Here is a 13,257-nt window from a genome sequence, read left to right as displayed (position 1 = left end):
GAGGGAGAAGAAAGAGAAGGAACACTATAATCACTTAGTATACTAACAAGGTTACCAACTTTTCAATCTCATTTAAGTTTCCCCACACTTCGGTGACGTCAGCACATAAGACAGAAAGCCAGAGAATTAGGATCAATACAATTTTCAGGTTTGGGAAGTTCTGCTTCACTAGGTGATGCCAAGGGAAGGTGGAAGAATGAGTTCAGAGAAAATTGCAGGTGTATGAAACAAAGGACTCTCACTCACTATGTGTATCCATAAAGTGGCACACGTTCCAGTGCCACAGACTTGTCATGTTAGGCAAGTTATTTCACCACTCAGAGCCCCAGCTTCATCATCTACAAAAGGGAAGGGGATTGAAGGTTTAAAATCCATTCCAATTCACAGTTGAGTCTATGAAATCATTAAGAGTATGAAAAATGATTCGAGAAATTTTCAGTTTTCCTAGATAAGAGCAGTTTATGTACTGGATAAAATATCACTCAATTCTCCTGCATGATTAAACAAGAGTTCGTGAAAGTACTCTGAAAATCATATAAGGTGTGGTAAATAGTAATTTCTGGTGTAGTCTTTCCCAAATATATCAACTTAATCTTTGATTCTTCATTTCTCCCTAAGATTGCAGTTCCCTCCTACAGTTTTGCCCAGTTTATGGATATGTTTTGGCCTCAAAAACTCAGTGAGAGCCATTTAATCTACCTTTCCTCTTTAATTCCTACTCTAGTAAGAGATTAAACCAGGGACTAGGCTCAGATCTCAAACTAAACCCTTGCTGCTGTTTCAGCCAGTTTCCTTAAGACTCACTGAAGTTAGAAATCGGTACGTGTGGCCTGGCGGGTTACGTGCAAGGTGCCACATCTAGCTTAGGACCCAGGTTTTTGGCAAACCCTGGAAGATATGAATGCCCACCCTCGGTAAAAGAAGGGCAGATCCAGCCGTCCTTTCCTCCCACCCCAGAGCTTCGCCTGGGAAAAGCGACAGCTTCAGAAGTCATAGACTCAATAACCTAAGTCTCTTGTCCAGCAAGGTTCATATTTTCCCTATAAATTCAAAGTCCCGACACTTGCAGGTCAATCTGGGCAAAATTATCACTATAATTACTCTTGTTAAATTCAGGAATCAGGACACTAATTGTCGAGTTTTACGCAAAATGACGAATGCGAACATTATCAGGACCGTGGGAACGGCAGCCAATCAGCTGGCTCCAGCAGCAACGGCCCACAAGTCGCGGGTCCCCTACCCGGGGCGGGCGGGGCAAGCGGTTCTCGGGATTGGGTCTGCGTCAGCGTCCGCGCGCGCGCCTCCTCGCGCCGTTGAGGTGTCACCCAACCAATCAGGCTTCAGCAGAGCGCGCTGCTCCGCCTAGTGCAGCCTGGATCTCTGCAGAAGCGCATGCGCGGGGCGGGGCTCGCCCTTTTGAATCCGGGAGGCGGCGTTGGGATTCCGGAGGCTTTGCGACTGAGGAGTGTGTTAGGTGAGGTACTTTTACTTTTAAGACCGCGCAGAATGGGGGCTCTCAGAGCGGAGGGAATCTCCAGATTTCTGAGCAGGATTCTCCTGCAAGGTGTGGCTGGGGTCGGGTTTTTCCCCAGCTTAGGAATCTGTCCAGTGGGTCGGTGGTCGTGGCCATATTCGCTCTCTGCTGTGGCAGTCTGAGGGGCTGGCTTCCTGAGAAGCGATGGGACGGTTCAACTGGATGGGGTTAGAATCTGCTCTCCCGCGCTGCTTTTTTAGGACCCTAGGAAACTACTCAGAACTCGGAACCTCCCAGTGGGTTAGATAGACGTACCGCTTTCCTGCTCTGGCCTCATATGTTCTTAGGGAGGTGGGGTCGAGTAACGGTCATTCCAACGATTTCCTTAGTTTTTCCCATTTGAAGCCAAAACTTAAAAGTCTTTCTGGGTTCCTCTCTTTCCTTTTCCCTGCATCCAGTTCTTTTATCACGGCCTTGCCCAGTCTGTCTCCAAAACATATCAGTCATTTCCTACCTCTTCCACCGCTATCTTAGGCCTAGGTTCGGACTACAGTCATATTTCTTCTGGACTCGTGAAGGCTTTTTTAAAAATTCGCCTGTTTTCACTCCTTGACCCCTCACATTCTGTTCACACTGCAGCTAAAACGGTCTTAAAACAAATCAGATGGTATCACTCCCCTCTCTCACATTCCTTCCCACCTTACCCCCATAAGTTTCACGAGAGCAGAGACCTTGACTGTTTTATTTTATCCCTAGTAAGTAGAACTGTGCTTTGCATATAGATGATGTTCAACAATTATTTACTGAATAAATGAATTACTTAATAGGGAACGATTCTGTTGTGAGAATCCTTAGTTTGGTCACCAGTTTGACTTTTGAACTATGCCATTTTAATTTAGCACTCACCAAGTGGAGAGCATAAAAGATTAAAAGCAAAATCAAGGCGGGGGGTGGAGAAAAATAGTGGAAAAAGTAAGACTGAATGTAGGAGATGGATTAGTTTTGGATTTGATTATGTGATAGAGCCATTTTAAGAGAACTTGCTATGTTGCTTGTACTCAGTTTTTTCCCCACAAGAAGTCCAGTTCAACTGGTGAATGTTACCCTGGAGAGTTGTTTCTCCCTATTCCTGTTTAAGTCAAGGGCTTCTGTGAAAGTTAACCTTTTTGTTTCCTGAATCATTGTCAGGATTTGTGTGTGTGTGTACTGTTTGTACGCTAGGTATTGTGTACTAAATGTTGGGAATACAAAGCCGATATGGTTCCTGTCTTTGTGGAGTAAAAAGGGATGGTTTGTTTAATGGTAACTTGACACTTGTTTCTGTGTAGAACATGTGCAATAATGTCATCTCAAAAGAGAGTGAAGGACTCTCAGGCTCAAAAGAGGACTTCACAAGTTAGTGATACTTATGAGACTAATCCGGCTGGGGAAGAAAAAGAGGACCTGAATGACTCAAAGCGCAGCTTGAAACATGGACAAGACAATACAGCGGACGATTGTGGACATGCTGATGATCAAGGAGAAGATGCTCTGCAAATAGCAGTGAGATACTTTGAGAAAGGTAAGACAGATAATTTTCCTTATGAAAGTTCTATTTCTGTAAAAATGTCCTAGACTTTTTCTTAAGGATTTTTAAAGGAAAGCATATTTTTGCTCATTCATGCTTTTGTTTATTTGATAGGCATTTATTGAGCGCTTCCTAATATCAGTATGCTGTTACACATTGCGGTTATCTGTGAATCTTTAAAAATCCTGATGCTTGGCATCCACTCTAAGACATTCTGATTTTATTGGCATGGAATGCAGGCTGGGCATCAGGATTTTTAAAAGGCTCCTCTGGGTGATTCCGATTTGCAGCAGAGTTTGGGAACTGTCCTAGTATTGAATCTGCTCATAGTCTAAGTTCAGTGCTTTTAGTTAGTTTAGAGCAGAGATGCCAGGGCATGATTCAGTCCTCACTGAAGGTGCTGTTGCTCTATTGCTGTTAAATATTCTAGAATTTTAAAGGCTTTGAAAGGTTTGGGGGAAGACATTTTTAACATAGAGCTATTTGTTTAGGAGCACCTGGGCTCAGTTGGTTAAACATCTGGCTCTCAATCTCAGCACAGGTCTTGATCTCAGGGTTGTGAGTTCAAGCTCCATGGTGGGCGTGGAGCCTACTTTAAAAAACAAACAAACAAACGCTATTTCAAGTATCCCAAGTTGTAACTGTTGGGGTTGAGGACTGAAAGAATTTTAAAGGTCCCACTATTTAATATTGTTCCTTTTTCAGGTCCCATTAAAACTTCACAGAGTAAAGATAAAATCTTGGAAAAACACTTGAAAACTGTGGAAAATGTGGCTTGGAAGAATGGGTTAGCTCCAGAAGGAATTGACATTCTATTAAATGTGGCACTCAGTGGCAAATTTGGTATGTTAAGGGGATACATTTGTTATCAGTTTGCTATTAGTTTTGCCTTCCAGACTTTGAAATAGATTGTTTATTGGAATCAGTTGCAGTTCTTTATTTGTACTATTTTCTTCATAAAACCAATCTGGTAAGATGATAAAATGGGCCTTTCTTATGTTTAAGCTACCTTATGAACCAAAAGTTTCTATGTACATATGCTGAGAATGGTTAGTTATTACATGTCTTTACAAATAGAATGTATAGGCTCTTGTCACCAAATACATGGGAGTCATTTTTAGTATTTCTCTTAAGAAGCATAGATAACGCAGCTTAAGAGATCATTTAGTCTACTTCATTGCTTTTAGGTTCACTTACCTATGGTAAATTCCTTTTGAAACTGTCTTCATTCCAGTGTGTATGATAGTCAAGATGCTTTTTCTTTTGAGAAAATGCTTCCTTTCCTGTTCTAAGTGCATTTCAAATGGAGGGGGAGAGGTTCTTGGAAGGAAGGAACACCTGGCCAGTATTTTTTTTTTTTTTTTTTTGGCCAGTATTCTTTTGCTTGAGAAGAATCTTTTAACCTACTCTCACCCAAATTCAGACTCAGAAGATATTTTAGGCCTTGAACATCCTCATTTTAAAGGCGAGGAAACTGAGACCCAGAGTGGTTAAAGAAACTTATTTAATGTCAGAGCTAGAACTGGGGAACTCAGATGTCCTAACTCCCCTTGTAGTGTTTATACTGTACCATACTGCTACTGGGTTTTCTACTGTTTTTTTTTTTTTTTTGGAAATATTAAGACATCTATCAAAACTAGATGCTTTATATACTATTTCCTGGCCCTTGCATATTGGATTCCTTTGTGTATGCCCTACCATCGTGTTTTGCAGGGGTGTGTGTTTTAAAGCAACAACACATTACTAGCCAAATTCAAAATATGACTCTCAGATATTTTAGTTCTCTCCTTTTACTTGATTAGTTCTCTGTGTTTTCCTATGAAGAGAAATTTGACCTGATAAAATTGGCTCTTCTTCTTGTAAGTGGTTTCAGATTGGTTCTAATATCTTTCCAGGAACCCATGTTTAACTGATCAGTGTCTATTGAGAATTCTCTCTCTCCCTTCTCCTCTTAAAACATGTATGGGATGTACAGGTGTTTTCTATTTTGGAATTTCCCTTTTTTGATAATCTCAGAAAATAATGGTTAAAAGGTTTTCATGATGTTTGCCAGGTCTTGTGGCAAATGCATGCCTCAGCCTTGGAAACTTGTATATAACAGTTTTAAACACAATCTCTGGCTTTCTATTCTAACTTTTCATTTTTCCCTTAAGCTGGAATTGGTGATGTCAAATATGGCCTCCTTAATTGTTTGTCTCCTTTTAGTTATTTCTGTGATATCCTCCATCACTACTGTATCTTTACCTGTAGCTCTTTTGCTAAGTTGAAATTCATATTCAGGGGCAGGTGTGCTTGCAGTGTCATAATTAAGTATAAAAGGACTTTAGACGCTTTAGAAATTAAAGAGTCGCTGGGAAGTAAGTATTGAGTCTGTATTGAATTGACCCTTTGAATTTGGTACATGTGTGAAGTGTTAGTGGTTGGACTGTTTTAAACTTTAGAAGGGTTAGGGGATGGGAGTTGGGGAGAAAAGAAAATGAAAACAAGAAACCATAGTGGAATACAGAAATTTTTATTCTTATGATTCATTACCTGCCCTCGCTGCTTCCTTCTCCACAGAATGATGGGGTAGAAATTGAGAATTTATGTAGCATGAATAAATTTAGAGATCTAATATACAGCATGATGATTATAGTTAATAATATTGAATACTAGAAATTTGATCAGAGTAGATTTCAGGTGCCTTCACCACACACAAAAAATGATAACGTGAGATAATATGTAAATTAGCATGGCTGTAGTAATCATTTCCACTATGTATATGAATATCATATCATCATATACATCTGAAATATACACACTTTTTTTTAAGATTTTATTTATGGTCAGAGAGAGCATGAGCATACACAAGCAGGGGGAGCAGCAGGCAGTCCTAGGTTTATGACCTGAGCCGAAGGCAAACGCTTAACCTACTGAGCCACCCGGGCATCCCTACACACTTTTTATTTTAAAAATAAAAAAAGAGAGGTCTTCACCCTCAGGAAAAAAAAAAAGATGTGTATAAGATGTTTCTGAGAATGCTACTTGCAGGCAAAGTTAAGATCAGTGATATTTCAGGGCGCCTGGGTGGCTCAGATGGTTAAGCATCTGCCTTCGGCTCAGGTCATGATCCCAGAGACCTGGGGTCGAGTCCCGCATCGGGCTCCCTGCTCTGCGGGGAGCCTGCTTCTCCCTCTCCCTCTCCCTCTGTCTCTCTCTCCCTCTCTCTCTCTCTCCCTCTCTCTCTCTCTCTGACTCTCATGAATAAATAAATAAAACATTTAAAAAAATCAGTGATATTTCAGTGAATGGATGTGATCATCATGCTCTAATACATATAAAACAGTGTTTAAAGACACGTATAAGATGTTTCTAAGAATGCTACTTGCAGAAGTTGAGAACAGTATGATTATAGTGAATGGATGTGATCAGCACACTGTTAATGTATGTAAAACAGTGGTTAAAGACACATGGATCCAAGATGTTTTTGAGAATTCTATTTGCATGAGAAGTTAAGAACAGTGTTTTTTCAGTGAGTGGTTGTGATCATCACATTATAATGCAAGTGAGACAATGTTTACATGCCCCCAAAATTGATGAGATATACATTTAATTCTTGAAGCCTTAATAAGCAGAAATTGATATAGGGTGTATGCAAAGGTATTTGCAACATCACTTCTATTACCAGATGGGAGAATACCATGGGAGCCCAGAGAGTATGATGGAAAGATTGGACCAGTATAGAATATTACTGCTAGCTAATTCCAAGAACAGCTATTCCATTCTGCTGTCCTTCCCACTTTTTGGGAGGGATAGAGAATACAAATATATTAATTTATTTATTCTTAAATGAAGCAGCTCATGCAAGATGTCTGTCAATAGTTTTAAATAAGTCAGAATCTATTGTGCTATTAAAAAATAATAAAATAAAAAAAATCTTCGGGTGCCTGGGTGGCTCAGTCTGTTAAGCGTCCAACTCTTGGTTTTGGCTTAGGTCATGATCTCAGGATCTTGGGATTGAGCCCCCTGTCAGGCTCTGCGCTCAGCAGGGAATCAGCTTGAGGATTTCTCTCCCTTTCCCCCTGCCCCTGCCCTGCTCAGGCGCTCGTTCTCTCTCTCGCTCGCTCTCTCTTAAATAAATAAATAAATCTTTAAAAAAAAAAATCTCTGAAATTTTCCTAAGACTTTTTTGAAGTATATTCACATACCATAGAATTCACTCTTTTATTTTTACTTATTTATTTTTAAAGATTTTACTTATTTGAGAGAGATAGAGCAAGCAAGAGAGAGTATGAGCAGGAGGGGGAGGGGCAGAGGGAGAGGAAGAAGGAGGCTCCCCACTGAGCAGGGAGCCCAACGTGGGGCTCGATCCCAGGACCCTGGGCTCATGACCTGAGGTGAAGGCAAATGCTTAATCGACTGAGCCACCCAGATGCCCCGAATTCACTCTTAAAGCATGCAATTCAGGATTTTTTTTTAGCATATTCTATTCATATGATTTTAGCATATCACCATTCTCTAATATTTTCATCACCCCAAAAAGAAACCCTGTAGGCATCCTTCCTTTTAAAATAGAAATACAGAGCCAGAGAATTTGCTTTATAGTTACATTAGAACTTAAAGTTACATTTTTGTTTGAAACTATGTTTTGTAATGATGATAAGGGATATATCAAATTACTTTTTTATTGCCTTCAGTATAAAGTGAAATTTTTAGGACTAAGAGTGAATAATAGTAAAGGAACAATCAAGATTCTAAAATGTAGTTTAATTTGGAGTTTGTCTGCTTTCTAGGGAGTGCTATAAACACTCGGATATTGAAGTGTATGATTCCAACAACTCTAATATCAGAAGATTCTGTGGTTAAGGCGGTCTCCTGGCTTTGTGTTGGCAAGTGTTCTGGTAGCACCAAGGTAATCTTTTTAAACAGTTTGATGATAAGTCCTTCAGAACCACTTAAGGGCTGGCAAGGAAGAGCCACTTATGGAGTAATGGCAGTGGCCTTTTGTGCAAAGCCTGTAGTTTTGGAACAATATAGCTTGATGCAGGGACTTCGTTCAAGCAGAAATTTTTACTGAGAAATAAAATCTATTATCCTACTTTGTGCTAGAAGCTTCTAAAACAGCCCTGAGTGGGGAATTAAGCTCTCTCCTGTGCCAGTTATATTTCTCTAAAGATAAGCATTTTGTCTCTCAATAGGTACTTTTTTATCGTTGGCTGGTTGCAATGTTTGACTTCATTGATCACAAGGATCAAATTAACTTGCTCTATGGCTTCTTTTTTGCTTCATTGCAAGATGACGCACTGGTAAGTAAAAATTGGACAATGTCATGCATCAGTCAAATGGTATGCTCTCTTGTATGTTGACAAACCAGGTGTGCTTCAAAGAGCCACACGATGCTTTTTTCCTTATTTTAAAATACATCAAACGTATAGAAAAGTAGAAAGCATAACATAACAAACACCCTTGCACTTGTCTTTCATATTAACAAATACAACATTTTTACCATATTTGATTTATATCTTCTTTTAAGGAAATAAAAATGTTATAGATAGAATTGACTCCACATTGGAGTCTCTGCTAATTTAAAGCAGTGATTGCTGTCTTTTCCCTTTAAAACCACTTTGGCAGGGCCCTATGGGTCACTTATTCTACATTTTCTTTTTTTTTTTTAAAGATTTTATTTCTTTATTTGAGAGAGAGAGAATGAGAGATAGCATGAGAGGGAAGAGGGTCAGAGGGAGAAGCAGACTCCCCGCTGAGCAGGGAGCCTGATGTGGGACTCGATCCCGGGACTCCAGGATCATGACCTGAGCCGAAGGCAGTCACTTAACCAACTGAGCAACCCAGGCGCCCCTTATTCTACATTTTCTTGATTAACACTGCAAAAACTTCATCAGAACTAATGAGAAAGAGAGGATTGCTTTTGATGAGATGCCAATGGACTGATTTTGATTAAATAGCATAGTTATTCCCATTGAAAACATTAATAACTCTAAGAAATCAATCTACTGTCCACCTGGAAGACTTTCAAGGACCATCGGTAGTTCATAGTCCCTGTGAATCATTCATCTAAACCAAATTCCTCTTACCTTTGGAAAGGGAATTCATTCATTGATTTCATTTTTAAAAATTGATGTTTTCACTGTCTTTGTTACATTGTACTAGGCGCTGTAGAAGACTCAAAGTTTTGGGGTGGCTGGGTAGCTCAGTTGGTTAAGTGTCTGACTCTTGATCTCAGCTCAGGTCTTGATCTCAGGGTTGTGAGTTCAAGCCCCACGTTGGGCTCCACACCGGGTGTGGAGTGTATTAAAAAAAAAAAAGTTTAGCAGAGAGTTTCTGTATTCCAGGGATTTATTAATCCAGTTGGGGGATTAAGGAAAGCATGTAAAACAACTCAGGAGTTAAATTATCAAAGACAGTATATGATAATGTGAGGATAATTGTGATATTTCCAGGAAGGAAGAGAGCACTGTAAACCAGTGATTTAAAAAAGCATCATAAATAATTTGGGCATCAAGCTAAGCCTTGAAGGTAGAATAGGATTTGAGATTTGATAAAAGGAAATAATATTTCATATGACAGGAACATTTCATGCAGAGTTGTGAGCTGTGTAAATTTTGTTTCCAGAGACCTTAAATAGATCAGACTGACTTAATTACAGTTGTGTCAGGGAGTGGTGGAAGGTAAGTCTGAAAAAGTTGGATGAGGAAAGATTGTAGAGGTCTTTGAAGGTGATGCTAGGGAATTGAACTTTATTCTCTATCCAGGAGGCGGGAAATCACTGATAATTTTTGGGCAGAACATGTTGAAAGCGGAATTATAGGAAGTTGTGTTTAGTAATGCCAAGCAATATGAATAAGGAGAGAGGCTACTGTTGGGAAAACTAGTTAGGAGACTAACATGATAATCCAGGTATAACATGAAGTCCTAGACTAGCAATTCTCAAAAATTTGATCTGTGGGCCCCTTGAGGCTCCCTGATCCAGGAGTTCTGAGAGGTCAAAATTATTTTCATAGCAATATCAAGCTGTTATCTGGTATTTTCATTGAGTTGACATTTGCACTGATGGTGCTAAAGTAATGGTGACTAAAACTGCTTGTGCCTTAGCAAGAATCAGGGTAGTGGGGCCAAACTGTATTAATGGTCATTTTATTCTTCACTATAGTAAAAAAAAAAAAAAAAAATGCTAGTTTCTCTCAATGTCCCAAATGAAGCAGCAAAAATTAATTCATTAATTTTATTAAATTTCAGCGTTTGAGACATGTCTTTAATATTCTGTGTGATGAAATGGGAAGTACAAATAAATCCCTTCTGTGTACTAAACTGCAATTGTCCTCAGGAAAAGCACTTGAGACATTGAGTTGTGAGCTAAACTAGCTGCTTTCTTCATGGAATACCATTTTTACTTGAAAGAATGACTGACATATAAACTATGGTTATTCAGAATGGGTATTTGGCAGATGTTTTTTCAAGAACGAAAAGCCAGCCTGTCATTTCAAAGAAAACAACTCACAGTATTTGTTGCCAATGATAGGATTTGAGCTTTCCAGTGAAAATTATGAGTTTGGAAAATTTGTATCTACCACTGTGAACTTGACAGCTTCCCAATACTTAAACTTTTCTGATGAGATTGGTAACAGTATTAATGAATGTGATTTTTAGATACTATATAATGAAATGTGTCAATATTTGGAAGGTTGGTATAACTCAGTGAACCAGTATTTTCCAGATGACCAGGTATGATGTTGTAAAATTATGCATGGGTAAAAGATCCATTCAAAATGCAAGATATATCAATGAATTTTATGTTTATATGTGTGTATTTAACATTTTTTCAATAGACTTTAATTTTATATAGCAATGAATTGTAATGGAACAGTACAAAGAGAGTTCATTGCTAAGGTTTCAGATTCCACATTGCAGCTAACTCTTAAGAGCCTACCATTTATCAAGACTAATATAGAGGGCGCCTGGGTGGCTCAGTTGGTTAAGCGACTGCCTTCGGCACAGGTCATGATCCTGGAGTCCCAGGATCGAGTCCTGCATCGACTCCCTGCTCAGCAGGGAGTCTGTTTCTCCCTCTGACCCTCCCCCCTCTCATGTGCTCTCTCTCTCATTCTTTCTCTCAAATAAATAAATAAAATCTTTAAAAAAAAAGAGAAATATACAGTTTTCTGAAAAGGCTACTAAAATAGTGCTTTCTTTTCCAACTACACATATCTATGTGAGGCTGGATTTTCTTCATGTACTTCAATTTAGAACATAACAGGTTTAGTGCTGAAGCAGAGAATCCAGCTGTATTCTATTAAGTCAAAAACATTAGAATTTAGAAATGTAAAATTATGTCACTAGTCTTTTTTTTTGGAAAATATAGTTTTCCATAAAATCTGTCATTTATGTTAGCATGTAATGGGTTTATTATTTTTTAATGTATTTTTTTTTAAGATTTTATTTATTTGAGAGAGAGAGAGAGAGAATGAGAGACAGAGAGTATGAGAGGGAGGAGAGTCGGAGGGAGAAGCAGACTCCCTGCTGAGCGGGGAGCCCGATGCGGGACTCGATCCCGGGACTCCAGGATCATGACCTGAGCCGAAGGCAGTCGCTTAACCAACTGAGCCACCCAGGCGCCCTTATTTTTTAATGTATTAATAAACATTTTTAAGTTTCTCCGTTTTTATTTCTAATATGGTGAATATCAATAGATATATAATCCAGATAAACAAAAGCTCTGTGGGATCCTCTAATTTTAAGAATGTAAAGAGTCCTGATACCAAAAAGTTTGAGAATTACTGTCTTAGTCTAAGGAGGTGGCAGTGGGAATGAAAAATTGAAAGGGGAAATTATAAAGGAAGAATTGACAGGATCTGATTCCTAAACTGGATTAAGGGAAGGGTCAGGAGATAAAGATCTGAGGTTTTTAAGTCAGCATGGCTCAGAATGATGGTATCTTTGACCATAAAAGGAAGTTTGTGAGAAGAAGGTAGTTTTGGAAGGCATATAATATATTTGAATTTAGATGTACAAAGCTCACAAGCCATGCTGTAGAAGTTCACTTAATGAACATTTATTAACTATATACTATGCCAGACATTGAATTTAGTATTGGGAATACAAATATGAATAAGACATAATAGTTAATTTATGTGAGGCCTATATGCCAGGTACTAGGTGCTTTATATACACAGTTATTCTGTCAACTTTAAGATGCCATCCTGGTAAGGTGCATCTTTATCTTATGAACCCTACAAAATAATACTGTCATTAAAACTGTCAGATGACATAATTATAAGATTATTCCTGTTTTCAGAGATGTTAAAATGTAAAAAAAAAATGTTAGACTATGTAAAGTATTTTTTTTTTCTGGTCCTGGGGTTCTGAAAGTTCTTTGTATTCTGACATCAGTATTCCTTATAAAATATTTATTGAGGTTCTCCTGGCTGGCTCAGTCAGTAGAACATGAGACTCTTGATCTTGGGGTCATGGGTTCAAGCCCCATGTTAGGGGCTTGAAATCAGTAGAGCTTACTTTTTAAAAAATATTTATTGAGCACCTATTTTCTGTACTTGTGCTGTCCATTTGGTAGCCATTAATCTCATGTGACTAGTGAACAATGGAAATGTGGCTGGGCCAAACTGGAATGTGCTGTAAGTATAAAGTACACACCTGATAAAATGTAGTTTTAACCCATTTAAACCTCTTGACAACCTTAGGAAGTATATACTTCTATCTCTATTTTATTTTATTTTATTTTTTAAAGATTTTATTTATTTATTTGACAGAGAGAAAGAGAGCACAGACAAGGGGAACGGCAGGCAGAGGGAGAGGGGAGCCAGGCTCTCTGCTCAGCAGGGAACCCAATGTGGTGCCTGATCCCAGGACCCTGGGATCATGACCTGAGCGAAGGCAGACCCTTAAACGACTGAGCCACCCAGGCGCCCCATTTTTATCCCTATTTTAGAGACGAGGAGTCTCGAGGCACAGAGAAGTCAAATAATTACCCAGGGTCCCATGACTGGAACCAGGATTTACAGTAAATTATATCATTCCCATTTTAGAGAGGAGACAACTGAGGCATGAAAAAGTTAAGTAACTTTGCTGAGGTAAGCTACCTAGTAAGAGACTTAACCTGGAAGATCTTTAAATGTAGTAAGGGAGAAGATAAGTATAGTGTGATAAATCCTATGATATTATACACAGGGTTCTGTGAGAGTACAGAGGAGAGGTAGCAAAATAA

The 13,257-nt window shown here is 38.9% G+C and overlaps 1 protein-coding gene across 4 annotated transcripts in view; it reads left to right on the top strand.

Moving 5' to 3' along the window:
* Window positions 1-1,403: 1,403 nt before the first annotated feature.
* CENPI (centromere protein I) overlaps window positions 1,404-13,257 on the top strand; it is a 64,490-nt gene continuing 52,636 nt past the window's right edge. Inside the window, exons 1-5 of one of the 4 annotated variants that reach the window (XM_027609355.2) lie at window positions 1,404-1,474; window positions 2,803-3,035; window positions 3,747-3,884; window positions 7,814-7,932; window positions 8,219-8,326. In XM_027609355.2, coding sequence (XP_027465156.1) covers window positions 2,816-3,035; window positions 3,747-3,884; window positions 7,814-7,932; window positions 8,219-8,326 — 585 coding nt within the window. In that variant the 5' untranslated portion in view covers window positions 1,404-1,474; window positions 2,803-2,815. Of the gene's footprint in view, window positions 1,475-1,514; window positions 1,565-1,625; window positions 1,702-2,802; window positions 3,036-3,746; window positions 3,885-7,813; window positions 7,933-8,218; window positions 8,327-13,257 lie in introns of those variants that run through there. The other 3 variants (XM_027609356.2, XM_027609354.2, XM_027609357.2) reach the window with 3 other exon arrangements.

This window comes from Zalophus californianus, chromosome X (assembly GCF_009762305.2).
Source record: "Zalophus californianus isolate mZalCal1 chromosome X, mZalCal1.pri.v2, whole genome shotgun sequence".
Taxonomy (NCBI): Eukaryota; Metazoa; Chordata; class Mammalia; order Carnivora; family Otariidae; genus Zalophus; species Zalophus californianus.
This window is presented reverse-complemented; position numbering and strand designations above follow the sequence as displayed.